This window comes from Myripristis murdjan, chromosome 7, assembly GCF_902150065.1.
Source record: "Myripristis murdjan chromosome 7, fMyrMur1.1, whole genome shotgun sequence".
NCBI classification, from domain to species: Eukaryota; Metazoa; Chordata; class Actinopteri; order Holocentriformes; family Holocentridae; genus Myripristis; species Myripristis murdjan.
In genome coordinates this window covers 30,104,062-30,129,380 of record NC_043986.1, presented here as the reverse complement: position 1 = coordinate 30,129,380, position 25,319 = coordinate 30,104,062, and the positions used below count along the sequence as shown (strand labels likewise).

The 25,319-nt window shown below is 41.9% G+C and overlaps 3 protein-coding genes across 4 annotated transcripts in view; 2 read left to right on the top strand and 1 right to left on the bottom strand.

The window, feature by feature from the left end:
* The window catches only part of hdac7a (histone deacetylase 7a), a 74,662-nt gene extending 63,805 nt beyond the window's left edge, over nucleotides 1-10,857 (top strand). For both annotated transcript variants that reach the window (XM_030055978.1, XM_030055979.1), the window contains exons 21-26: nucleotides 147-244; nucleotides 5,191-5,309; nucleotides 5,689-5,822; nucleotides 6,249-6,330; nucleotides 8,280-8,418; nucleotides 8,520-10,857. In XM_030055978.1, coding sequence (XP_029911838.1) covers nucleotides 147-244; nucleotides 5,191-5,309; nucleotides 5,689-5,822; nucleotides 6,249-6,330; nucleotides 8,280-8,418; nucleotides 8,520-8,568 — 621 coding nt within the window. In that variant the 3' untranslated portion in view covers nucleotides 8,569-10,857. The remainder of the gene's footprint in view (nucleotides 1-146; nucleotides 245-5,190; nucleotides 5,310-5,688; nucleotides 5,823-6,248; nucleotides 6,331-8,279; nucleotides 8,419-8,519) is intronic.
* Nucleotides 10,858-12,755: 1,898 nt separating this feature from the next.
* Nucleotides 12,756-25,319, top strand: part of LOC115362508 (E3 ubiquitin/ISG15 ligase TRIM25) — a 32,986-nt gene continuing 20,422 nt past the window's right edge. Inside the window, exon 1 of the mRNA XM_030056463.1 lies at nucleotides 12,756-13,081. The gene's annotated coding sequence lies outside the window, so the exon portion shown is untranslated. The remainder of the gene's footprint in view (nucleotides 13,082-25,319) is intronic.
* LOC115362509 (twist-related protein 2-like) lies at nucleotides 20,220-21,153 on the bottom strand. Its single transcript, XM_030056465.1, has one exon. It carries the CDS (start codon nucleotides 20,865-20,867, stop codon nucleotides 20,220-20,222), a length of 648 nt encoding a protein of 215 aa, XP_029912325.1. The 5' UTR covers nucleotides 20,868-21,153.

The following is a 25,319-nucleotide window of genomic DNA, read 5'->3' as shown; positions in this document are numbered from 1 at the left end:
TTACTTTGGGAGTCTCTTTTTTTCCCAGACAGCAATAAAGAGTAGCAAAACTATAATTTATTTCTCTGAAAATGTCATATTTTATTAGTGTGTTGAATGCAAGAGTGGAGTAGATGACTCAACACAGCACATATTTTCCATTTCAGGTTGGTTCTGGAGCCGGAGAGGGTTTCAATGTGAATGTGGCATGGACCGGAGGTCTTGACCCACCCATGGGTGATCCTGAGTACCTGGCTGCATTCAGGTATAACCAACTCACCCCTCTGTTAAAGCGATTCCACCCCAGCTTACAACACAAGGGAGGAGACCTGTTATCATGATGTTGCTGCAGTAGAGGCACATTCAGTCTCTCATAAACCCTGTTGGTTCTCAGAGGATGATTTACTGTATGTCAGAAAAAGAAAATGACTTGTAAACCGCTTTAGGGAAACCCCATCCTTCATTTGTTGAATGTTGGTAAAGCACATGAATGTCAGCATGTTGTGCTTTGTGGTATTTTTATCTCCTTTGGAATCACTAATATTTTTCCTAATGGGACGCTCTTTTACGTTCTTTTTCATAAGCAATAGAAGACAACAGGTCAGTGAAAATGTAATTGCTATACTGCTTAAATATTGGGAATTAAAATTGTTCCCTTTGTTGGCATCACTGCTTTGGCATACTTTAAAATGGGAGCCAATAAATATGGAAAGCTGATACTTTGTTCTCCTGCAAACCAACGCAGATGAGAGAAAAGTTTTCGTCGAATGTCACACTATTGATTATATTTCAGCTTTGTTTGAGGCCATTGTGCTGATCATCAGGATTTTTGGTGTGTTCGTAATTAGATGACTCTGTGATACCCCTCGCACTGAGCCACAACAAACTCCCCTAACCGCATCAGAGGCTCGCAGTCGTATCGCCTCAAACGTATCTTTCTGTGGAATTATTAATCCTCCTCATTTGGAGCGCATGTGTCTGGCGCTCCCTGTTTCCAGGAACCTCTGTTGCCTTACGGTAAATGGTATCCAGGTTTTGTGCTCGACAGAACGTGGACCCCGACTTCCTGCTCGCGGGCTGGGTAATTGTCATCAGTGGGTGGTTGGCACCAATAAAGTTTCAATAGTTTGGGTGTTTTGGTTGTCTGGCACGTCCAAGCCCAAGGAAACTGTGGCAACCGCATGGTTACTGGAATAGTGGCACAGTGGCACCCACTTGCGCACAAGTACATATGCCGGAACATGCACACACACGGATACACACATGAGGTGGGTGGGCCATTACTCCAAGGCAGAGTAATGAAATGGGAATGATGAAACAGGCCGAGTGCAGCGGGCTGGCAGCCGTTCAGCAGTGATAGGCTTCAGTGCGTTCAGTTCCTGTCTTGACTGCGTACTTCCAATACACATGAGCACTGCAATCAATTTGAAACGTACTCCGACGTAAAGCAGAAAGCAGCTCATTTGAAGAACGTTCAGACGCTGAGCTCCAGAGCGGCCCCCCATGTCAGCAAACATCCGTCCCGCTGAAGTGTCCTTGAGCAAAGCTTGAGTGCTGCAGTCCTGCGCGAGCATCAGTCAAAAGATTCTGTTATTACTGGATTACGTCTGTACCAACTGCGACTTCACATTTCCTCGTGTCTTTTAATGTTCTTGGAGCTCCAGGTGGATGGAGTTTACAGCATCCGGACAACTCACATAGATGTCGGCTCAGTGAGAGCAATACTAATTCAAAGTGTTTTAATGAGATTGCACATTTTCAGTGAAACTTCCCTAACACATGGGAAACTGTGTAAAGCTTTGAGTAATACAATGCAAGCAGCACAGTCTGAATTAGCACACCTTATACTGGACAGACATATAAAATCACAAAGGCATAGAACCAAATATCCATTGAAAATTACATGCAATGGAAAGTCAAACTCACAAATGTTAGGAAAAAAATTTAAACTTTCATCAACAGGCATCAACAGATAAAAAGAAACACAATTATGCATGAAGCTGCGAAGTTTTGTGAATGAAATCAATCACACCTTCCTTGAACCTCAAACTGAAAGAGAGAGCAGATCTTTTTCTTTTCTTTTTCTTTATTACTGGATCTTTTTAGAGACGTCAATCACAATGTGAAGGCCCGAGGTGCAGGTTATGCAAGCAGCCTTTACAGGACGGATGAGGGAAAAACGTTTTGAGCTGTTCTGAAATAAAAGAAATTCTCTTGAAAATACAAATTCTTAGTGTGTTTAGTACCTTATGATGAAACATATTCCCTAACCACTAAAAAGGAGTCGTTAAGAAGGTGGTGAAAATCTAGACCCCCCTTCCCCTCCAACCCCACATCACCCGTTCTGTTTTTAATGCAACTGGCAAATGTTGAATGATCTCTGACAAAAACAATGCGGCGTGTACGAACTGCTTTAAGGGATAAGGTTGAAGTTTATGGGTTAAAGTTTGGGTGCGCCTCGACTTCGGAGCTTTGTCGCCTTTTCACCTTATTCGTCATCCTCACCCCTTCCCTCGTCTCCTTCCTCCTCCTCCTCCTCCCCCCCATCTTCTTTGATTGATCTTTAATAAACATCCCCCCCATCTTCTTTGATTGATCTTTAATAAGCATCCCCTCCTCTCCTCCGCCCTCCCTACCTCCGTCTTTCCATCGGTTTGTCTGTAGTTCTGCGGTCTCTGGGGGGAGGGCGGCTGCTTTTATTGGTCTACAGGGGAGGTGGGGTTGGTTTTTGTGGTTACGTATGCGTGTGTTTGTGTGTGTGTGTGTGTGAGAGAGAGAGAGACTGAACGGGAGAGTATTGTGTGCATGTTGTGCTTTACAGTAAATCCACTCTTATTTACATTTATTTCCTCATGGCGGAAATCCCTTTCATGGCTGCCAGATTGTGTGTGTGTGTGAGCAGATACAGTGACCATGATGCAGTTGGATTTTTGCTCCACTGATTGGAATTATTTCCTTAAATAAAGCAGTGCGCCAATCAGCAGACAGCATTACAACAATCACACACAAATGACACAAAAAAATCCAGATTTCTTCCAATATGTATGGTTTATATCTGTGTGTCTTTGCATGCATGTGTGTGTATACTGTGTGTGTGTGTCTGGGTGTGCATCTGCATGTTTGTTTTTTGTGTGGTTATATGTATGGTGTGTCTGTGTATCATAGTAGCAGCTTGTGAGTGTGAGTTGCATCTCTGTTTTTTAATCTCTCTGTTCTCGTATGCAGCTATGAGCTCATGTTGTCTATCTGCACGCAGTCATGGCAGCAGTATGTGTGTGTGTGTGTGTATGTGTGTGCGTGTGTGTATGAAAGGGAGGGAGGTCTCTAAAGTCCCCAGGCAGAATAATGAAGGTAAATGGTTCCCAGATGGACTGTTTTCTCTCTCTTCTCTGTGTTGTCAATGACGTGAGGAGAGTGACAAGCCTCTAATGGGAAACAGACTCACGCAATCGGGCTTTGAACCGTGCCGACGTCAAACCCCCCCACACACACACCCGAAAAACACACATGCACACACACTCTTAGGCCTCAGGACAGCACTGCGCTCTCCCTCACAACAATGGAATTAGGGGAAACTTAATTTGCTCAAAGACTGCAAACCAGCACGACCAGCCTCAAGAGTCAACAATACAGTTTTCCTTTTGTCAGGCACACTTGTTTCACTCGAGGCTCCACAACTTCTCCAGCAGAGAATAATAGTCTTTTGTCAAGGCCGCTGGAGCTGCTGCATCTGGGATCAGGCAAAACGTGGGTCCACTTGTCATTTTAATGAGTTTGGAGATGCGATCGTAAAGATCTGACGTCTCTGGGCGACTGCACTCGGTTTGATCGCGTCAACTCTGTGCTGAGTGTACAAAACGCTAGGCAGACAAGCATATCCTACTGTTTTCATGGCGTACACTGATGAGGTGAATCCAGGTAAAAGCCAGTATCCCTCACTTACATCTTAGTATCAAGAGGATGCCCCTAATGTTTTGTATACCAACATAGTGTGTATGTTAGCACTAATTGGTGTGGACTTGCAAGAATGCTGGTATAGTTTTTGATGTTATAGTCTAAAAATTAAAGGAACTTGCACTGTTCCTGTGCAAGAGTACAGTTTTATACCATGGCCATCATAAGTACCTGAGTCTGATTGGCTGAAAGATGTCTGTTAAAACCAATAGGACGTGTCAGACAGTCACTGTCAAGAGTTTAACTGACTCATCATCAGTGCTCCTTAATACATCCAGCTCATATAAAACTTATTGTAACTAATAACAACAACAACAATAAACTAATGGCCACACTACTTCGACAAGAAAAAAAGAGGGTCCAAGGCGCTCTTCATTAGTCAAGTTAAAAAACATTTAATTCTTTGGTATTTTCAATGGACTATAAAAATCTTTACTGCTGTTTTTTTCTGGCTAAAACTGTTGTAATTATTTTTCAGCAATTAATCATGGCATAGCATTTTTGCAGTGGTGACGTAGCTGCTCTATTTGTTTTGTTTTTTTTTCCCCACCTGGATGACAGGAATGCCCGGGTTCCAGGAATGCTTTGGTTGGTTAAGGTTAGGGTGAGGTCAGGGGTTAGGGTTAGCCAATGAGAGGCAGAGTAGGGGCAGATCTCCCTGTAATATAGGTGGGGAGAAAATGTAAAAAAATAACCTGTCCTGGCAGAGTTTTTTGTGTGGTTATGTTCCATGTTGAATCCATTTTGGCAAGTCCACCAAATGTACTGTTGTGGCTTAAAGTGAACAGCTGGATCAGTCGGTCTCCGTTGCTAGACTGTGCCAGACGTTACTCTGATCTCTGAAGAATTTGAAGTATTGGGAAGACTTTTTTGAAAGAACATAGAAACTTATTAATTAACACTCCTTATTTAATTTTTTTTTTTTTTTTTTGCAAATGGTATCACTTACGTGTGCTGTAATGATTAAATGACTGCACTGTCTTATTGCAACACTCTTTTGTGTCTTGAAGAAGAAAAGCTCTGATGCCCACTGACCTCCTCCCTGTGCTCTCTGTGTAACTTAGCGATAGTTTAAAGCAGTATTAAGTAATTTATAACGTCAGTTGTTCCAAAACGGAGTGTGGGCCAGAAAGTAAGTGTTGAGAGCCAGGAGTCTCTCTGCAGCTGGCCAAGTAACACAAGAGTCATAGGTACTGATCGACCCTGCGAATGTATCATGGTCCGTTTTTTCTAATCCGACGGTGTTTCTGCCTACAGGACGGTGGTGATGCCCATCGCCCAGGAGTTCTCCCCGGACGTCGTGCTGGTGTCTGCTGGGTTCGACGCTGCCGACGGCCACCCGGCTCCTCTGGGAGGGTACAAGGTTTCTGCCAAATGTGAGCATAGACTGTCCTACAAACTTCAAAGCTCTGTGTTTCTGCCAATGAGAGTTTTATTTTGTGGTCCTGTGGTTATCCAGGAGTATTAATAGATATTACTACTCTTGTCATGCACGGGCCCGAGAGCAGGAGATGTGCCTTGTACTTTGCCATGCCAACTTTGTACCCATAATTATAGTAATTAGTAGTTAGTAGCTGGTTGGCATGGGTGGTTACACAAGGTAAAGTAAAAATACATGTTTGTTTGAAAAAAATTCTGGATTTTTTTTTTTTTTTTTGCAAACGGTACCTTTATTTCTTATTTGTCATTTGCAGGTTTCATTCTTTATGTTGACATTTCAGTGACGGTGTGTGTATGCGTGTGTGTTTACCTCAGGTTTTGGCTTCCTGACCCGCCAGCTGATGTCTCTAGCAGGGGGTCGGTTGGTTTTGGCCCTGGAGGGGGGTCATGACCTCACAGCCATCTGCGACGCCTCCGAGGCCTGTGTCAGCACGCTGCTAGGCATACAGGTAACAGGCATTCTGGGTAACGAAGTTCGCTTTAGTTGCCTCTGTCATGATAATTTGGCCATTTGCTGAGAGAATGAGCCTCGAGTGCTCGTCTTCAAATTTCCAGAACATCAGGGACTTTTGAGAAGTTTCGTCCTGACAGGGAACGTCTGGGAATTTGATACAGTTTCTTCGCACGTCAGGGGATTTTTCCGGGGGAATATACCAGAAAACCTGTTGCACACATTTATTTCATCAGCTGATGGTTTGCTGTTGTTTGTTTCGATTGTGTGGCCGCTTATCCACAGCAAAGCCTGGACTGTTTTACCCCTATGTAACTTTTCTCAGGTGACACATCAGTTTTAAAGCCTGCAGGTAGCCAGAGAACAGATGTACTTTATTTACTTTACTATATTTACCTCATGCTCTGCTCTCTCTGTCCTGTAGGAGCCTTTACCAGAAGAAGTCCTACTCCAGAAGCCCAACGCTAACGGAGTGCGCTCCCTACAGACTGTCATACAGATACAGAGTGAGTTGTGTTGACAGGTTCTTTACTTGTTAGTTGTGTTTTTGATTTTAAACCTTTTTTTTTTCCCTTTGAAAGTGGTCACAGCTGCTCCACACTGGAGCAGTTTCACTCATTCACACTGCAGGACAAACACAGTCCTCTAGTGTGAGCAGCTTTAATGGAGCAGCTGGCGGCACAGGGCCTAGTTATCATTATTGTAATGTATTTGGATGATAAAAATAATAATTTGGCTCTCACTTTTCCTGTTTAATGGACAAAGTCTGTTATAGCACTTGTGATATTTCACCAACTGGTTTTTGTCTTCTCTACATTATTAGCACTATTACTAACAACTGACTGGAAATCAAATTTACGTGAAGTATGTGATCCATAGTGTTTCCCATACTTCTCACTCTCGGCCTCCTGGAAATATTGTGGCATATTTTTATATACTGAAACCCCACAACAGTTAATATTCCATTTTATGCTAATACAACAACCTATTTTCTCCAAAATGATTTATAAAAATTCACCTTATCGTATTCATTTTATAGCCTATAAAGACCAGTCTCCACATAGAAGTTGTGACGGTAGTAATTATAGTAGTAACACAGTGTAGCTACTCATGCGGCACTCGTATGGATTAGAGTGTTTATCTTCTATGACGCATGCATGCTGTGTCATGCAAAATGTTTATGTCTTCCCATCTCGTCTGACTCCCTGATCGTCCTCATCTGAACCTTTTGTCTCTCTTGTTTAAACGCTCATCTGATCCTCACTGCTCCTCTCAGTCCTCATTCAGAGTTAAAGAGCTGCTGTCAGTGACAATCAGGCTCACTACGTCTCCTTATGGTTTGACAAGGATCAGGGACTTTGTTTGTCTCTTAGATGTCACTCCTAACCAGAGACAAACAGCGATCCGATAGTCGCTGGCACTCAAGTGGGCTCATACAGTGGAAATCTGGAAAATACCAAATTTGGCAAATCAAGTTTGATTTGTTGATGCGTCTCCTCCTTTTTCTCTTTTGTCTCTCTGCAGTGCGCTCCACCCTTTCATCTGTCTCTGTGCATGTTTCCCTCGCTGTTGCGCAACTCGAATTGTGAATTTACATAAAAACTCATGGCTGGATAGTAATAGTTAAAAAAAAATGCCATAAAGCAAAAAGGAGAGAGAAAGAGAAAGCAAAAGGAAAGAAAGAAAGAAAGAAAGAAAGAAAGAAAAAGAAATTTGGTATATTTCAGGATTTAACATTAAGAAAAAGATAACAGTTACTGGTATTTTATTTGTACATGTGTGTGAATAGCCAACATGAAAATAATGCCGCCTAAAAGCAATGTTCTCAAGAAAAACATTATTAATATTATATTAATGAATGTAACTACAGATCAAATTTGTTTTATTTATAATCCAAATAGCTTTCCCACACAGAGTACGTAACACAAAATTAGTAACACTACAAATTCAATGTAGCTGAAAAAATAAAATTAACTGCCTGTATTTAAAACAGAGAGTAAAATGCTCTTTCCTCAGCCTGTCACACCCTTTCTGACTGAAGAGGACTTGTAAAACAGAGCACTAAGCTCAGCTTTATAAATTGTATTTTTAGATGTGCAGGTTTTCACCAGCGATGTCAAGTTTATTTATAGAGCACATTTCATACAACAGGCATACACTCAATGTGCTTCAAGATAAAAGACAAAAAAGGGATCATACATGACAAAAACATATGAGAAGAACCTAAAAGACAACAAGGTATTACATAAACAACATAAATTATTAAATATTCTATCTTGCCGATAGTAAATTTTGATCTCAATGCCAAGTTTAATATCTAGTATCTATCTTCTTCATCCTCTGGCTCTTCTTACACCCTCTGGAGGTGACATTCAATCAGAGGCAAAAGTACTGAAATTCATTAGTGTCACATTGGTGACAGAGTAAGTAAGCAGGTTGTGTGTTTGTGCTGCAGGTCAGTACTGGCAGAGTGTGAAGGCGTACAGTGGATCAGTGGGTCTGTCCTACCTGGCTGCTCAGAGCAGAGACTGTGAGGAAACAGATGCTGTCAACGCCTTTGCCTCGCTCTCTGTGGGAGTCCTCCCCAACAAGAGGTAAAGATCTCACACACACACACACACACACACACACACACACACACACACTTTCACGCAACACAATGTGCTGACATCTTGTTGTCTACTCTTTCCTCAAGCCTTCCTGACGAGCCAATGGAGCACGATGACGACGACGACTCCATGTAGAAAAACCCGACCAATCACCTCAAAGAACCCGCCTTCAGGAAGTTGGCCCCACCAAATAGCCTTGGAGCTCCTTTGCTGTCACATGACCATGAAGGGGACATAGCAATGTCGTGATGCCACTGAGCCCCACCCATCTGCCTTATTACACACACAAACACACACACATACATGCACACATTTAAATGCACACTATGCGAAACCTCCATAGACTTGTCACAGGAGCACCTCAATGCTGTTAACCATTCAACTCGACCCAATGGCACTACATGCAGTTGGGAAACCTCACCAAAGAGCAACACAATGTCTCTTTAATGGATTGTCCGTATCTTCAGATTGACTTTGGATTGTGTGTGTTCAGAAGTCCAGCATTTCAACTCTGTGACTACTTTTACCTGATGAGAACCGACCGAATTCAGACGCTGATACTGACTCCAGCTGTGCTCCTGAAAACCTGGTTTTACTCTCACAGGAACAGAAAGAAAAAAAAAAACACCCAGCTGGGAGTCTGATTCCATTTCTTATGGTGGAAACACCTGTTTTTTGAATCACGGGAACAGATCAAAGTCACATTCAGATTCCAATTCTGATTGTGGCGACAGTCTTACACAGTGTCTTGAAGCACGATGTACCAGCAGCTGTGTTTGTTTTTTTTTGCCTTAACTTTGCCTTAACCCAAGGTAGGACCAACATTCAGAAGGAAGAGACTTGGACTATGGTTTGCTTTCACTTGTGCCACTTTGCTTTCCAAATTGAGTTGAACCAAATGCTGTCACAGCAGGACACAAACCGACTGCAGTCAAAACCCGTGGCATCAGGTGACGGCGTGCAGCCTAGCAATACACAGGGTGGACCGAGTGCAAAAATATGAAATGGCTGTACCACAACAAGTGGCCACAAAAGACAGAAAAAGCAAGACAGAGAGAGACTGTCTGTTTTAATGATGTCATTACATGCAGTTTAACCACTAAAAGAAGACAACAAAGAAGACAACTAGAGGGGGAAAAAAGAGAACATGAAGACACAAAATGGACAACTGTGGTTTGAAGTAACATGGAAAGAGCAAATGTCCTTGTTGTTTTATTGCACTGTGCATTCCATAATGTGAACCGTAAGAAATTCCAAAGCTCTGGGAAAAGAAAAGAAAAAAAAAAAAAAACAATTCTCTCTAGGTTATTTAATTGTCTCTTTGAAGTTTTGGATGAAATTTTGTCTTGTTTTTTTTTCAAGCTCCACTTGTATTCTAAGATGTCTTACTAAGGCTTTAACTCGATTTGAGGACAAGTATTGACCGAAATACTGTATGAGTTGTATTTCCTATGAAGTTAATCTGAAAAGTAGGCCAGATTTTGAAAGCAGGATATCTTTGCACTGCTGTTCAAAGAAGTGTCTTAGATGTGCACACACACACATACACAAAAAACCTTGACTGCACATACAAACCAATGATGAACCATAGATGTACCACTGGTATTGAATACTGTATATTATTGTTCATATATGAGACTAAATGAGCGTTCATTCCTACCACAGCACCATTGAGGACCATTGTATTGTTCTATGGTAGCAATAACCTTAATGCACTTAACAGACGTCACCCAAAGAAAGCTGCCTCGAGTATGCCTGTACTTGGCGGTGGGACTGTACAAAACAAACTTCAGAGGGACCAATATGAACACTGCTTTTATAATAACTTTTTTTAATGACCCAGTGTTTGAACCTGTGGATTCAAGTGAACGTCATGTATGCAGACTTTTGTATAACTATTCATTCTGATGATCACGTCTTGAATGTCCACATAAAGTACATGCTGTGCAAGTAGAAAAGGTTGGAGAGGACTGGTTAAGTTTTCTTGACTTTTTTTTTTTTTCCATTATCAAAAAATACAGTAGTTAGTCTTTGACTTCCAGGCCTCATCCAGGTCTTGTTGAGTTTTTAATCCATATGAGACCTCACTGTGCTTACCACAGTTTGGTGGAACATCAGTTTATTGTTGTAATTTGTTGGAACAGGTCAATCCCAACCAGCACTTCATCTCACTTGACCATCAATCAGAGATGCAGCAGATGCTATGCCAAACATGCTAACAGGTCTTAAAAGTGTCTTATACCCTCTCTGTACTGCACCAGCCACTCTTGTTAGCTGATGTTTGTAGCAGAAATCATATCGATCCAGGCCAAATTCATTTGTAGTTCAACAGGCAAAATGCCTTATTGGCTGTAAAGCGTGTATTTATATGATTACATTGAAGTTCTTTGTAAGTTAATAAGTGCCCTTTTGTTTGGGGTAATATGTATGGGACCTGCTTTCCAGTGGAAAGTCAGAATCACAAAATCACAATCCTTAGTTTGGTCTTTCTAATGCTACAGAGAGCAAACCAGAACCAGTTGCAGTGCAGATTGCATGTCCCATGCATGAAGGGGTTTAACCGATATGGGATTTTGAAGGCTGATATTAATACAGAGAATATATTTTGAGTTCATGACCATCACATTCAATATTTCCGCCAGAATTTATTCTTGTCAGGGTGGACACGCCTCTGAAACTGCATTTAGACCATCTTGGGACACTAAAACTCTCCACTTGAAACCCAGTTTTAAAAAAAAAATGTTGCAGATGGGTTGCAGAGTGATGCAGGTTTCATTGCAGGTTTTACAGACTGACCCTCCTGAGGAGTAAAGAAAAGGGAGGAATGTCCATCAAATGAGAAGCAGATGATACTGAAAGGCCCGCCAGCACAATCTAAATCTCAGTCTTATAACTCCTGGTGGCACAGATAAAAACCTGATATGTTTCACAGCAAGAAATCTCTGTTCTGCTCTGTTTTTGTGTTCCTGCAGCCTTTGTAGAAGTTGTGAATAGAGATTAAAAGTAACGTGGTGATTCGGAGTGTTGGCTGGCCTGTTGCATGGCGAATCGATTTGGACTGGCCAAAGGGAGTGATGTCATTGTACCCTCCATGTACCAAAGTGTATGTGTCAGGAGTGGAGTTTGTTGTAGTCAGGACCCTGGCCATCAGAAGGCCTCAGAAAGCTTTTAAATATTGAAAAAGAATGGACAGTAGAAACTAAAGCAATAGGAGTAAACATGTAGCCATTGCAGGAGTCCCACTGCTGTTGCACTATTGCTCCGACCCAAGCGGAATTATTTCGAAAATCCTATTACATGGGGGGGATGGGTGCTGTGGACTTGCTACTAGTTTGATTTAAAAAATGAGTCATTCTTCCATCCATAGTGTTCTTTTAGAAGTGACGGCAAGTAAACAATGTGCTGTGTCTATTCTGTATAGCGCACCCAGTAGGTGCATCTGGTATCTATGAAGTAATGATGTCGGATGTGTGTGTGTATGTGCGAGAGAGAGCGCGTTTGTGACTGCATGTGCACATTTTGTCCATGCTTTTGCAAGCGCTGGTATGTCTGTTTGTCTATACCTGTGTGTGTGTGTGTGTGTGTGTGTGTGTGTCTGTCCTGTCAAATACTGTAAATGACCTCTCCTGTATGATATTACCAGTGGCCTCAGAGCCTTTTTTGTCTTACGTAGAGGCCAGTATTGCCTCGACTCTTAATTTCCATTATTACTGATGTCAATTGTATGTTCCTCCTTAAAAAAAAAAAAAAAAACACTGTAAATAGAAACCCCAAGACCAAAATACACACATCACACATGTGCCTTGCTGCATGCAGTAGTATGTGTATTGGTAACTCTTCACTAACTGGACTTAACTCTGTAACTAAAACCATGACATTGAGATCTCTGTTTCATACTATTCTTTGTCATTATTTACCTATTTGTGGTATTTTTCCCCTTATATTTCCTACCATGTGTATGTATAGAAAGGTGGTCTATTTTGTACTGTTTCTGTCTCCTTAATTAAAAAGGAAAAATGTTTTCCAACTTGAGCTCATTTGGCGTCTTTTTATCTCAACAAATAAAACAAAAAAGGTGGCTGCCATACATTTCTGAAGAATCCGCTGTAATATAAATGAGTATTCTAATAAATAAGACAAATGTTGAATTGATCTGGATGTAAAGGTCCGTTTTTATTTACTACCTCACAACAACCGGGTTTCCATTCAAATATCTCTATGAAAGGGAGGAAAAGCTTAAACCACATAGGGCCCTGCTGTTGAGAACCTTAATTCATGTCATTAGCAACACCTGTGCTGTGAAAAGGTCTATTACAGGGGAGCTTACAGGGCAACCAAAAAGGACCTGAGATCCTTTGAAAAAAAAAAAAAAAAGGATGTTTGAGGGGACTCACAAAAATGATTATTAAACTGTTGTTTTACTAATTACAGTACATCTGTACCCTTTAATAGGTTGACACAGGATGGTAGTAGGATGGCACAGCTGGGCCCATAAACAAACTCTCTGTCTTGCTTTTGTTGACCTAAATGGCCGTCCTCTGGATAAAATGGAAGCCTTTGCCATGAATTAAGTGTTGGATTAAAGGAGACCATGGTTCTCCGTCATCATGGATACCAGGCCGCGGTCCACACTGCAAACTGCATAAAGGTAAGACAGCATTTTTACAAGTACATTTTATACTTGTGCTTTGTGTGTTACTGTTGTAATTTACAGGGCATAGTATCATGATATTTTGTGAGGCAATTCTGTAGCGATATTGTATCGCCATGAAGCAAAGAAACATTTCTGACAGGTTTATATGACAGAGTTGGTCAGTCTGTCTGCTTGGCAATCCCATCTTGCTGCAATAAAACTGATGAACAGGATGAAAATTTTATCTCATTAGATAAAACAGACAAAGTTTTTCTTTGATGACACAATTTGCAGTTGGAAAAAAGTATGAAATCACAATATATTGCAATACATGCTACTGTAATACTCAGCATATTGCAAAATGTTCAAAACCACAATACTATCATATCGTGACTTAAGTGATAATATCTTATGATGGGGCCTCTGGGGATTTTCACCCGTTATATTTTATTGTTAGATAGTAATCATGTGAATGTTGGATTTAAAGTTTCATTCCAAACAAATGTGCTAGTTTGAGGTGTTTGTGCTGTGCATGTGAGCGCTTGGAGTCACTGTAGTGCAGCGCACGCCTGTTCACCATTGCTTCATAAAAGATGTGGATTCGGCAGTTTGTTGATGCATATCATGACTGATTATACACACCAGGGCATGTTTTTTGTGGAGAGCTTTCCTATTGCACTGTGTGCTACTAAGGGTTGGGTACTGTTCATATTTGAACCGATATGAGTGCAGTACAGGCACTGCTACCTTGAATTCAGAACTGGTATCCAGCATACCTTTTTCGGTACTTTACACTTGTGAATTGTAATTTTAGTTGCAAAAACTAAGTCTAAACTTCTCAATTTCAACATTGTTATTTGTTAAGAAGATTTTGTTGTAACACACCACACAAAATAAAACCTGTCCCTCCAACCTCCAACCTGTCAAAGTCACCACGGCATTGCATGAGACAGCTGTCGTGTACGTCTCAGAGGAAGCAGATGTGATATCCCTCACAAGATCACAAATATGGCAGCAAACGCCTGCATTAAGTCTGGAAAAGTGTAACCACACTTGCAACCATTTTCAGCTTGCCATTGCCCCAACTGTGTTGGACTTGAGCGAGCTGTTGAGCTGCGAGTTTAGGCATGTACTTTCTCACCCAGATGCACACTTGCAACAAAATGTAAACGAGGTCTTTTTTTTTTGGAATGCTCGTAAGAAATCATATCAATATTTATTTGAATTCATCTACACAGCCTGCTCTCAAGGTACCAACATTTGTCAGCGACTGATTTAAGAGTTTGGTTTGGTACCCAACCCTGGTGTTATTGTGTTGTTTGATCTTGAGAGGCCTGCACATGCTTATATTTGAGTTTGATTTAGGATCAGATATGCTGGTCTGAGGTCTTTGTCAATTTTGTCTGGTGCAGTTTGGCTTCTCCAAAGAATAATTTGTCCACTCACCCTGTACATAGTCACTGGAGATCTGCAGGCTCGTCCCTGTGTAGATGCTGTATGCACCTTTTCAATTGTGAGAACCCATGAAAGCTACTTTTTGGGTTTTGGAATCACTTCTATTGGCAACAACACAGTTCCAGGTGAAGTCCCTGGAACCTGAGGTGGAACCTGGGTTCTAGGAGCCTTTAGGAGGAGCTAGCCTTGTTATAAATTTTGATTGGTGACATCTTGACTTGGCAGCATGTCCGGAAACATATACTATCAGAACGCAAAGCAGTCACTGCCAAACAACAGGATGCAACGCCAAAACAATGCAAACTGCAGGTTGGGCAAACAAAGAGGTGCATGAGGGTGATTAAATGTGTCCGATCGGGTCAGGAGGTACCTCAGATTCAGACACCTGGTGCAACCAGAATTTATGGCTTGTTGTGTGGTTGCACCAACTACCCCACTACACAGCAAAACTATTAACGTGCACTGATAATCCCAAAACAAATAAACTGCATGGATAAACTGAGCACCTCGGTTAATGTCCTAAAAAAAACCTGAACTGTAAAGACAAAGTCCGCAGCAACAAATGATTGTACTTTCATTGCTACAAAAGTAAAACACAAGGTTTCCCTTTAAGATGATGTAAGCCTCAGCAGTAGCATCACTTACCACCCTTATCATATTACAGGTTATTCATTTATTTAAGGTTACACTAGATAAATGCCTGTCTCGTGCTTGTGCATCATCTCAGCATCTGAAACGTGTGGTGTTAATTATACGCTTACTCTAACATGACAGATTTCAAGCAGCACCATGTAAAACATGGGAGTGGTGGCAGTCCAAAGCCAAACCTTGTTGGAAAAATGATCTATTTGAAAATATCAGGACTGGACCTCGTCCTCTGGCATTCGCCAAAACATGTAACTAGGATGTTGGCCATTAATAAAATGTGGCATATTTGATGTTCAGTTTTTCAAATGAATAATTCTTCATAAAAGCTTTTGGTTTTGGAGTGCCTCCACTCCTGTGTTTTTCATGGAATTGCTTGAAGTTGGTTTGTAGCTTTTGGCAGAGCATGGAACCAGATGAAGGTTGGACGAGAAGGCGTACCTGCTTGTAGCCTATGTTTCTTTTTTGACTGACTGACTGAAAAAATCCCCATAACTAAACTAGCATTAATGCTGTCTCTAAAATGTATTTTTAATTATAAAACATCAGCATACCTAATAGGCATACCTAAGCCTTTGACCAAATATTTCATAGTCTCCTATTGTAAAGCCTGGTTTCTGTCTAGAGAGCAAATAATATTCTCCTGACAGGTGTTTCGCTCATTTTTTGTTTTTTGTTGTTTTTGTCCAGTGGCTTGTGGTAGCTCATTTCTTTCGAAGGCATTTCTAATCTGTTGTCGATGGTATTGATTAGAGAACACAGAGCTGTGGGAAACATTTCCTCCATCATCTGGGATATTACATATTGTAATATCCCAGATGATATCAGGCCTCAACTCACAAAATCCATATCATATCGATATATTGCCTAGCCCTATTTGATGTTAATAGAGATGATTACACTGAAGGTAAAATACCTGTTACCGTTTGTCCTCCTATGTGTTTTCACATCCTGCATTAAGGTGCTTTCTTTCCATAGATAATATCACTATGCTAAATCATCATACAAAATGTTGTATGTATTCATATATTTGTTCTATAGTTTATTAACAGGGTGGAGGGTCAGCTAATGAATGAGCTGTACTCTCCTCACTTGGTGAAAGATTTGCAAACTTGCCAAAGTCCCGGCTATCACTGCTTTACTGCCTAAAGGTTCAGTGCATCAGTTTGCTACATTGCAGGTGAGCTAGTATTGTTTACAAGCAGTGTACTGCAGCCTGGCAGGCCTACAGCTGTTTGCAGCACTGTCATACTTACAAGACAATGAATGAATGTTGCATGAAATGGAATTTTTGGGGAAAAAAATCACATAAATGATCACTGTCTACAATTAGGCTTTTCATAGTTTTTGTTTTGTTTTGTTTTGTTTTCTGCAAATGCCTTTTTTTTTTTGTCAACTTTAGGAACCTTACTTAATAGCTTCACCCCAGCTGATGGAACACACCACACCAAAGTTGCAGTTTATTTTTGGTGGCCTTTTTGCCTAAAACCTGGATGGAGACACAGCTACATGACTTCTCCCCTGCTCAAGCATCAGGTCACACACAATAAACTTGCAGGCCACAGAAGGCATCAGCCGACAATGTAGACGTTCTGTTCGAACAGGCCGTAAATATTCCCCGAGCCCTTAATTGCACATTAACTTGCCTTTTTTTTTTTTCAAGGAATTAACTGTTCCTGACTGACCGGGCAAAAGCACCCAGTCCTCATTAAAAAGACTGAAGGAAAGAGGGAGGAAAGGAGTTAGAGCAATTTTAAAGAGAGAAAAGAGAAAGACAGGGTGTGGTGATGGAATAAATATTTTCACATGTCATCATCCATTTTGCACGTAACATTAGGATCTCATAAATCATTGTTTGAAGACAATGTTTTTATTTCATTTTCAAGACAGTCTCAGACTGATAAAACACTGATAAATGCAGGTGCAGCATGTATCACGGCTTCTGTTGTCCAAGGGTCATATCAGTCATTCGTGTAAATCAGCAGACTGTAAATACTTTACTCCTAGAAAAAAAACAAGCCTAACATTCAACACCCAGCTCTTGTCAACATAGAGCCTTAACTTGCTGTTGATGTTGTCACTGTTGATCCTGCTGGTTTGGACGCTGCTGACAGTCACAGCCCATTTGTTTGTCTCATTGAAACACAGAACCTGTAGAAATTCTCCAGCGCTGCGTCTAAACTGCAAGAACAGCAAGCTTTAAGGAACGACCGTGTCATGACAAATACTTCTGGTCAGAGTTGGTGGCAAAATTGTCTATCTACATTGCCAAGTGTTTCCAAAGTAGCGTGGTTAGATGTTGGTTTGGCTGTTCCGGAGAGGACACGGCCTTTTTCCTGATGTCAATCCATAACCGCTGTCCTTGTCACAGTTGTCATGGTAAGATTGTCCTTCCACCTTATGTCACATGTTGGGTGCAGCAGTTCTATGAAACTATATTAGTCCTCATGTTTGCAGTGGCAGACACAGAAGAGTGGGCTAGAGTTGCACAGGGAGGATCACAGTTGCTTTGCTGCGGAGCTGAAAACACACAAGGCACAAACATTACTAAGCAGTTACCACTGATACTAATGCAGTGTCACGCAGTGTTAGTTTCAGGGTCACATATTAGCATTGTCATGCTGCCATATTGGAGACTAATGCAATTCCAGATTCCTACTCAAAACATAATAGGAATATCACAAAACATTTTGGAGCACTGTTGATTGCCTCATCGACCGGCTACAACTTCATATTTGCAAGGTGGTATTTTCCTCTAATCTTATTGAGCAGCCTTGACCAATCAGAAAATACCTTTATTCTTTTGAATCAGTTTTGATAAATAATTGAAATAAACACAACACTGTTGACTGATATGGCAAGTCAGAGCACAACTTGCTCTGATAGTGATCACACATGGGAAACAATTAAAGTTGCCTTAGCCTTAGGTGTGGAATAGCAAATGCTATAAGAACAATGTGACAAACAAGTGTGTAAACAAGGCTGGTCACAAAGTACCGTTGTTGCCTGAAGCACCGATTTTCATTGCTTCTAAATGCTGCCCATGTATCATGCAAGATAAGCAACTTGTCAAAACCTGAGCAGTTAAAAACACATTCCAGGAAAAGTGAATAAGTGAGGGATCAATTTCCCTTTGCTCCAGAAAAACACACCTTATGAACTATAGCTTTTATGCCATTCCAGTAAACAAAACGGTATTTTTCTGAGAGAAATGTGTGCTCAACATCCATTCTCCTCTATTAGAAAAGACAGCCAGTCTGATTTCATCTACAAAATGCACACACAGGGGATGCATTTTTCCTCCTTTTGGCCTTAAAAAAAAAAAAGTTGTTCCAAAATGTCAAAAGTCTTCTAGTATGTCAGCGCAGTTTAGCTTCTGAGACCACACTGTGCTGACTCTGAGGCTCCACTCTTCACAGGAGCTGGAAACATCAGCTACTGTACCTCCCCGGGACGTTCTAATGATAGGTTGTTGGGCTGGGTGCATGTTGGCCATGAAGGAAGAAGTGGTTTGTCATGAATATGTGGACGCGAACACAAATAGCAGTGTGTCCACCCTTACAATGGGGTTGTTGATTTGAACCGAAAAACTCGCAGGTGATTTTACGAGTTCTTATCCATGTTGGCCAAAACTCAGGTAAAATACTGTCCAAAAAGTACTTGCTGTTTCTTGAATGCTTGTATAAAATTTGGTAATTACAGATTGAAAGAAAAAGGCAATAAGCCCGAGTGGTGGAGGAGGTGCATGCATATGCGTGTGTGTCTGAACGGATCTGCGTCTATGTTATGTTGCACCATGTGTGTTTGTGTGTGTACATAAATCAGCTCTCACCTCCTCCATCAGTCCCAGTGGTTTATGGGAGCTCAGCAGGGAGCCACATCAGCCTCCCCTTTGATGGTGACACACATGATTCATGGCTTTTAGAAGCCGTTTGTTTTCATTACGCCTCCTCGTCAGTTAGCTGTAGCTGTATCACGGTTTCATGCAAACGCAAGCAAATTTGGGCCAAAATGAGAGGAAAGAATTTCAGAGGAGAGTTTTTTTGGCATCAGAAGAAACAAAGGGGCTTGGTTTTTGGGTAAAAAGAGGAGAAACTTTAGTCAGGACGACGGCTGCCCACTGCTGCTTTTTCCACCGGCGTTTGGGTTAAGAGGTGGTCAGGGATTAATAATATGTCAGAATCTTGGAAAAATAGGAGATGAAAGGGTATGGGGAAGTTAAAAGGCCAGTCTCTCTCACTGTTCAGCCAATACCTTCTCTCCAATTATCTCACTCTCACTTTGTCTTTCTCTGAACCTGCAGTCTTCAGCGGCTTTCAGATGCATTCACTTGTGGGCCTCATGCAAGAGGTTAGGTAAGGTAACGTGAAATAAAAAAATATTAAATGAAGCCCAATATGGCTCGTACCTATGATGTTGATGATGGTGGTGCTGATGCGGATGGAGACGACAATGGTAACGGCGACTGTGATGATAACAGGGTCGTGAGGATGACATCAGGGGTCAAGGTTGAAGAGGTGCAGCCATGCTGTTGTGGTAGGGGTACCGTTTACTAAAGGTACCACATCCTCAATCATCGGGCTTGAAAGTTTCTGGGCGTGAGTCCGGCTCATGACTTTTGTTGCAAGTCACACCCCTTCTCTTCTCTACTGTGCTCTACGTAACACAGCAGAAATGTCATAGACACATCTAGAAACACTTCTTCATGAACAATAAAATGATTGTCTTTTTGTGAGCAGAAAAGCAAGATTGCAAGGAGAATGCATCACAGCCGAGTGAAGATACATGGCTCACTTGAGGAAGATATAAATAAAGAAAATGGTAATGATATGAGGGATTGTAAACCAGTTCCATTTGGCTGTCTGACTCCGATGTTGTCTAGTGTCATCTATAGCTCTTCTATAATTGAGCCAAATAGATGATCTGAGTTGAAGATAATATTAGGAGAATGTAAGTCTACTGGCTACACAAGAGCCATATCAAGTTCCCTGCCATGAGAAATTTGTCATACACTTTAGGAGAGTCAGAAGACGATTCTGCTTTTGTCGCATGGCTAGTGACCAGCAGACATCGTCGACCAGGCGCCCTCCATCCTCCAGACAGAGAAGGCATAGCTCAGTCTTTCGTGGGCCAGGTAGTTACATCCCGCGAGTTTACTGTCCATCTCATCGCTCTGCAGAACCTGGTACAGAAAGTCAATGTAGCGCGATGCCAACTTGAGGATCTGGATCTTGCTCAGCTTGTCCGAGGGAAGCGTGGGAATGATCTTGCGCAGCGAGGCGAAGGCGTCGTTCAGGGACTGTGTCCGCTGGCGCTCGCGGATGTTGGCAATCACCCGCTGGGCGTGCGGGTCCTCCAGGGCTTGGAGACCCCCGGGACACTGCGCTGGGAGAGGAGAGAGCGACAGGCCTGAGGAAGGTGGCCGATGCTGCGGGCTTTTCTTCAGTCTCTTGGGTCCCGTCGGGCCGTGGAGGTGAATGTCATCTCCGGACTTGGCCTTGCTGTCCTCTGTTGATGTGATTGTGGTGGGACTGATAATCGGGTCCTCCGTGCGTGGGCCTGTCTGCCGTTTGCGCCCGGTGATCCCTGGCGCCGCTACAACAACAGGACAGGCGTTTGAGGGTGGTTTCCCTGTGTCTTCCTCTCTGGAAGCCACCCCTCCCTCAGGATGGTCATCATTGGACTGCTCCTCCTCCCTCATTCTTGGGCGCTTGTCTTTTCTATGAACTCCGCTGTCACCCTCTCTATCACTCACTCCTCCTGAATCTGCCTTTTGGTGCTTTTTTGTATCCACTTTCTCGCACTCTCTCTTTAAGCAGTTTTCCTCTGTCTTGTTCTCCCCCTGTTCGGTAACTCCCTCTGCTTTGTTGGCTGTTTCTTAGACCTTCTGTTATGCTGCACTTCCTCCTCAAAACTCTAATCCACCTTTTAACACTCACAACCAAACATGCCAAATCAAAATAGATGCTCAATCAGCAATTCTGAAAAGCCACAGTGCGCCTTCGTCCACACGCAGAATATCCTGCCAATAATCTGCCCCCACTCTCTGTGAATATGCTTGAGCTGCCTATGCAAGCCAGACTGTTCTCATGTCCCGCTCCCGCAGCTGTATGTGAGACGAGAGCAACTTGAATCGCACTTTTTAAAGGGAAAGGAGGATGAAACTTTGAGCTTCCCTCCCATGTGACTCTCTGATTGGTTCGGAAGCGTTTTGAGGGCCCGGCTGAGCCAAAGACAACAGGAAGAATGGGTCTTTAGTGATTGGTTGGATCAAACAGACGAGGCGGAGACAAAGGTGTGCGGCTCAGCCAACCACGATGGCTCTTTCTGACGTTTGTTTTTTCTCATAGAAGTTGCCCAAGTTTATAGGTTCCAGATTTCTTCCAAAACAAGTCGCTACCATCCCCCCCCACCCCCCAACTCCCTCGTGTCCTCTCCTCCTCTCCACAACTCAGCGCCATCATCAGTTGTTTTGAATTTGAAAAAGATGATATAGTTGAGAGAAAAGCAGAAACACGGCAGAGGCTCCTTGCATGTTTTCTTTTACCTCTTGGCAAAATTTGTCAGATTTGCTTAATTTGCAGTAGGTAAGTAAGTAGGTATTTTTGCACTTTCAGCTCAGGATGCAGTCATCAGAGTAATGATGAATAGGTATTTTAGGACCTGTAATAAAAGCAGAAATATAAGATAAGCTCATCCTTCTGTCCAACCAGTGATGTAATGATAAATACAAAAATAGGTGAAATGGCTCATAAGGCATATCACCACATACAAAAATCAAGTCCATTTTTATAAAAACATCATTTAATTTTCTTCTTATTTACCCTTTTCCACATACACCTACATCAGTTTTAAGATTTACCTTCCACTACAGGGCGTATTTCATCCTGTAAACTTTAATTTGTCACCTACATTAATCTTATCAGTTGTACACTAAGGAACAAATGTTCTCTTTTGCTCAGGGTGGGTTTTGCGGGTTGAGAAACAACTGAGACAGCGTGTTTGGTTGTGTTTCATTTTACTGGCTTTGACTTGGCGTGCGATTCTAAAGCACAAACCTGGAGGGAGGAAGGAGCTGGCATCCAGACAGCAGCGTAGCGCTGAGGTCTAATAGCTGCATTAAGGAAAGAATGAGCACTGCGGATCGGCAGGAGGCCGATGGGAACTTTTGTTAATGTTCATCCTCTATTCTACATCTAGAACAATCCTCAGTCCGATCCAACATGGACTTTACCTTCCAAAAATACTCTAGGAGCCTCTAGTATAGCCCACAGCCACTCCCCATAAGAGAAGTCTATTGTTAGGCTGTTACTTTTCAGAGACAAGATGCTCTCCTCTGTTGAAAACCCCTGAGTGAAAATGGTTTTGTTCAGGCACACTAAGATCACAAAACTCTGAATTAGGACACAGAATTGGACAAACTGAACGTCTGTCCCTCCTTTCTCTCCAGTGAGTCAACTCAAAGATGGCGCAAGTCCACAACAAGAAGAGAAAAGTCTATTGTCTGACCACAAATTGGATGAAAGCATTTCTCTTGAGCACACAGCATTGCTCACTGACAGTGCAGCAGTGTAACCATGTTTTTGTTGCCACAACAATGTTTGCACTAGCTGGACTGCACCATGCATAAAACCCCACGTCTTAAAAAAGTTGTGACTTCAGAAACTTGCTGGTAATGTGTCTTTGTAAGTACTTCTTCTTGTAATTATGTATATTTTGCTTGCTGTCTGGGATTGTGTTTGTTTGGCTGCATAGATTATTGAACCCTTTATCAGGAAACCCTGGGAACTATTGACACCTTATTCATCTCTATGACGCTCATATTTCTTGCAGTGGTGAATGGGTTGGGGTATTGCAGTAGTTAACAACTGTGAATAAAAGCCCGACTTTTGTTTTCACATCTTCAGCTCTGCTCATTGGTGAGGTCCTCTTTGTGAATATGCTGTGTGCCAAACTTTGTTCAAACCCACTTTATTTTAAATACTAGTGGAGTTCCCAAAGTTTCCAAAGATACCACATATGTTCTCCAGACTTAGAGGGAAATGATGCACAAAACATGAAGATAGTTTCTATTTGATGTGATGCTGCAGCCATAAAACAATGGCATCTTGGCTTAGAATTTTTCACTTTATCAGAGTGTGACGTAGCTTCAGTAAAGAGTTGCAGCCAGCAGATACACTATATGTAACATATGTGGCACTGTCATATGATATGAAAAAAAATTCCAACATTGAAACTATTCAAAGGGGGAATTGAAGGACTTTAAGAGTTCAAGGGGTTAAAAATGAGAAACTTAACTCAAGACTAAAGACCTGAGGGAAAAGATTTTGCGATATTTCGGTTCTCATTTTCCAAAATGGCACAGATTGCAGTTATGGACAGCTATTGGACATCTTCACCTTTCATTTTTTCATTATATCCACATGTGTTCCAAGTTGGTGAAATCATATCTATTTAACATCAAAATATTCACTGGACTTGAAGATGAGTTAGTTCCCCCTCTAACTTCTCAATTAATTGTTTTTGCGGCATCTTGACCAGGTGAGTACGAACATGTTTTGGTCAAAACACACAAGCGACAGCCCCCCTCAGCAGGCGCTTTACCTAGAAGAGAGTTGTTAACGTCCTTCCAGGGAGCACACAGAGCAGGCCTCCACACAGCCGCCAGATGGGCCTGTAAAGTAAAACTGTGGAATTTATGATTTGTCCTGTCATGAACTTTCTGTATTCTGCTGCATCTGTTTGTGTTGTGGAGGCCGCTCAGACAAACTGAAATTAAATGTGTCTCAACTGAATGAAGCTGCTGATTAGTGGGGTTTCTCTCACCGCAGTCCCTTTCTGTGGAATAACCCTCTCACCTCTGGTAGAGCTGCCCTTGCTTTTGTAATCTTTAAAAAAAAAAAAAACTCAAAACCCAAATCTGTTCTCTGTGCTGTAATCAGTCTTAATCACATCATTTTACACTGCTATGACATGTCATATTTTATTGTTTTTCTCATGTTGCTTTTTTAAGAATATTTTTGTGGTCTTGTGCCAATATTATGTTTTTGCAGTGTCTCTGTCACAGCCTCTGGTCATATTTCATCCTCTGGCTAGATTTCAGCGAGTAAGTGACTTGAATAACTCACGAATTGTCCTGTGTGAGTAACTTTAATTACCGTGCAAATAGTGTCCACTTGCATGTGGAGACACAGCAATCAAATGAACACTGACACTGTCAGTTTGCTGTTTTGAATGAATAGTACCAGAAGCCTGTCTGGAACAAACCTGCTCCCAGACAATGCTTTACGTTGTGGAAATCATTGTCCATCAAAGCTAATGTGCACACGTGGTCTTGAAACGGGCCGATCCCTTTTCATCTTCCACTCTTTAAACATCATTAGCTTGTGCATCCTTTCTGGGGGCCACGGGACACCTGTGACGGATCACAACTATTTACACATCACAGTTCCCTTGAAACTGTTACCCGCTTGCTAAAAATAAATACCTCCGAGCCAGAGGAATGATGGAAAATGGATATCAGGGCTTGATATAAACACACATATACTGGGGCAGAGGAGAGGGGAGGGGCGGCGGCGCTCACAATGCCCTGTGTTGTATGGGACGTCCCCCCCCTGGAGTCTGACGGCGTCTGGAAAAGGGGAAAGAACACCGGACCCTGTCTGTTTGAACTGCACGCTCAGATGAGGACTTAGCCTAAATATTTCCACAGAAAGAAATGGGAGAATGTTATCACATGTGGACTTTATATATATACACACACACACACACGTACACGCGAGGTCTCACGCAAATACATGGGTTTACAGTGTGGCATGCATATATACAGACACGTATACACAAATGCACACGTGTGGATGCATGCAACCATTTAAAGGCGAGTACAGTGGCCCTAATACACTGTCATGGAATTTGGACTAACATTTCTTTCTTTCTTTCTTTCTTTCTTTCTTTGTAAATGTGGAAAATCTTTAATCACATTACAGTACAGTCAGATAGCCATGCATTGAGGCCAGCAAATTGATATCAGTTCATTTTCCACTGAATCAATAATTTAATTCAATTTTATTTACTATCCAATAATTTATTTCCCCACCTTTGAACCCTTTGAGTTCTATTTTTCCCCCAAAAAATCACTTCAAAGTTGCCTCCA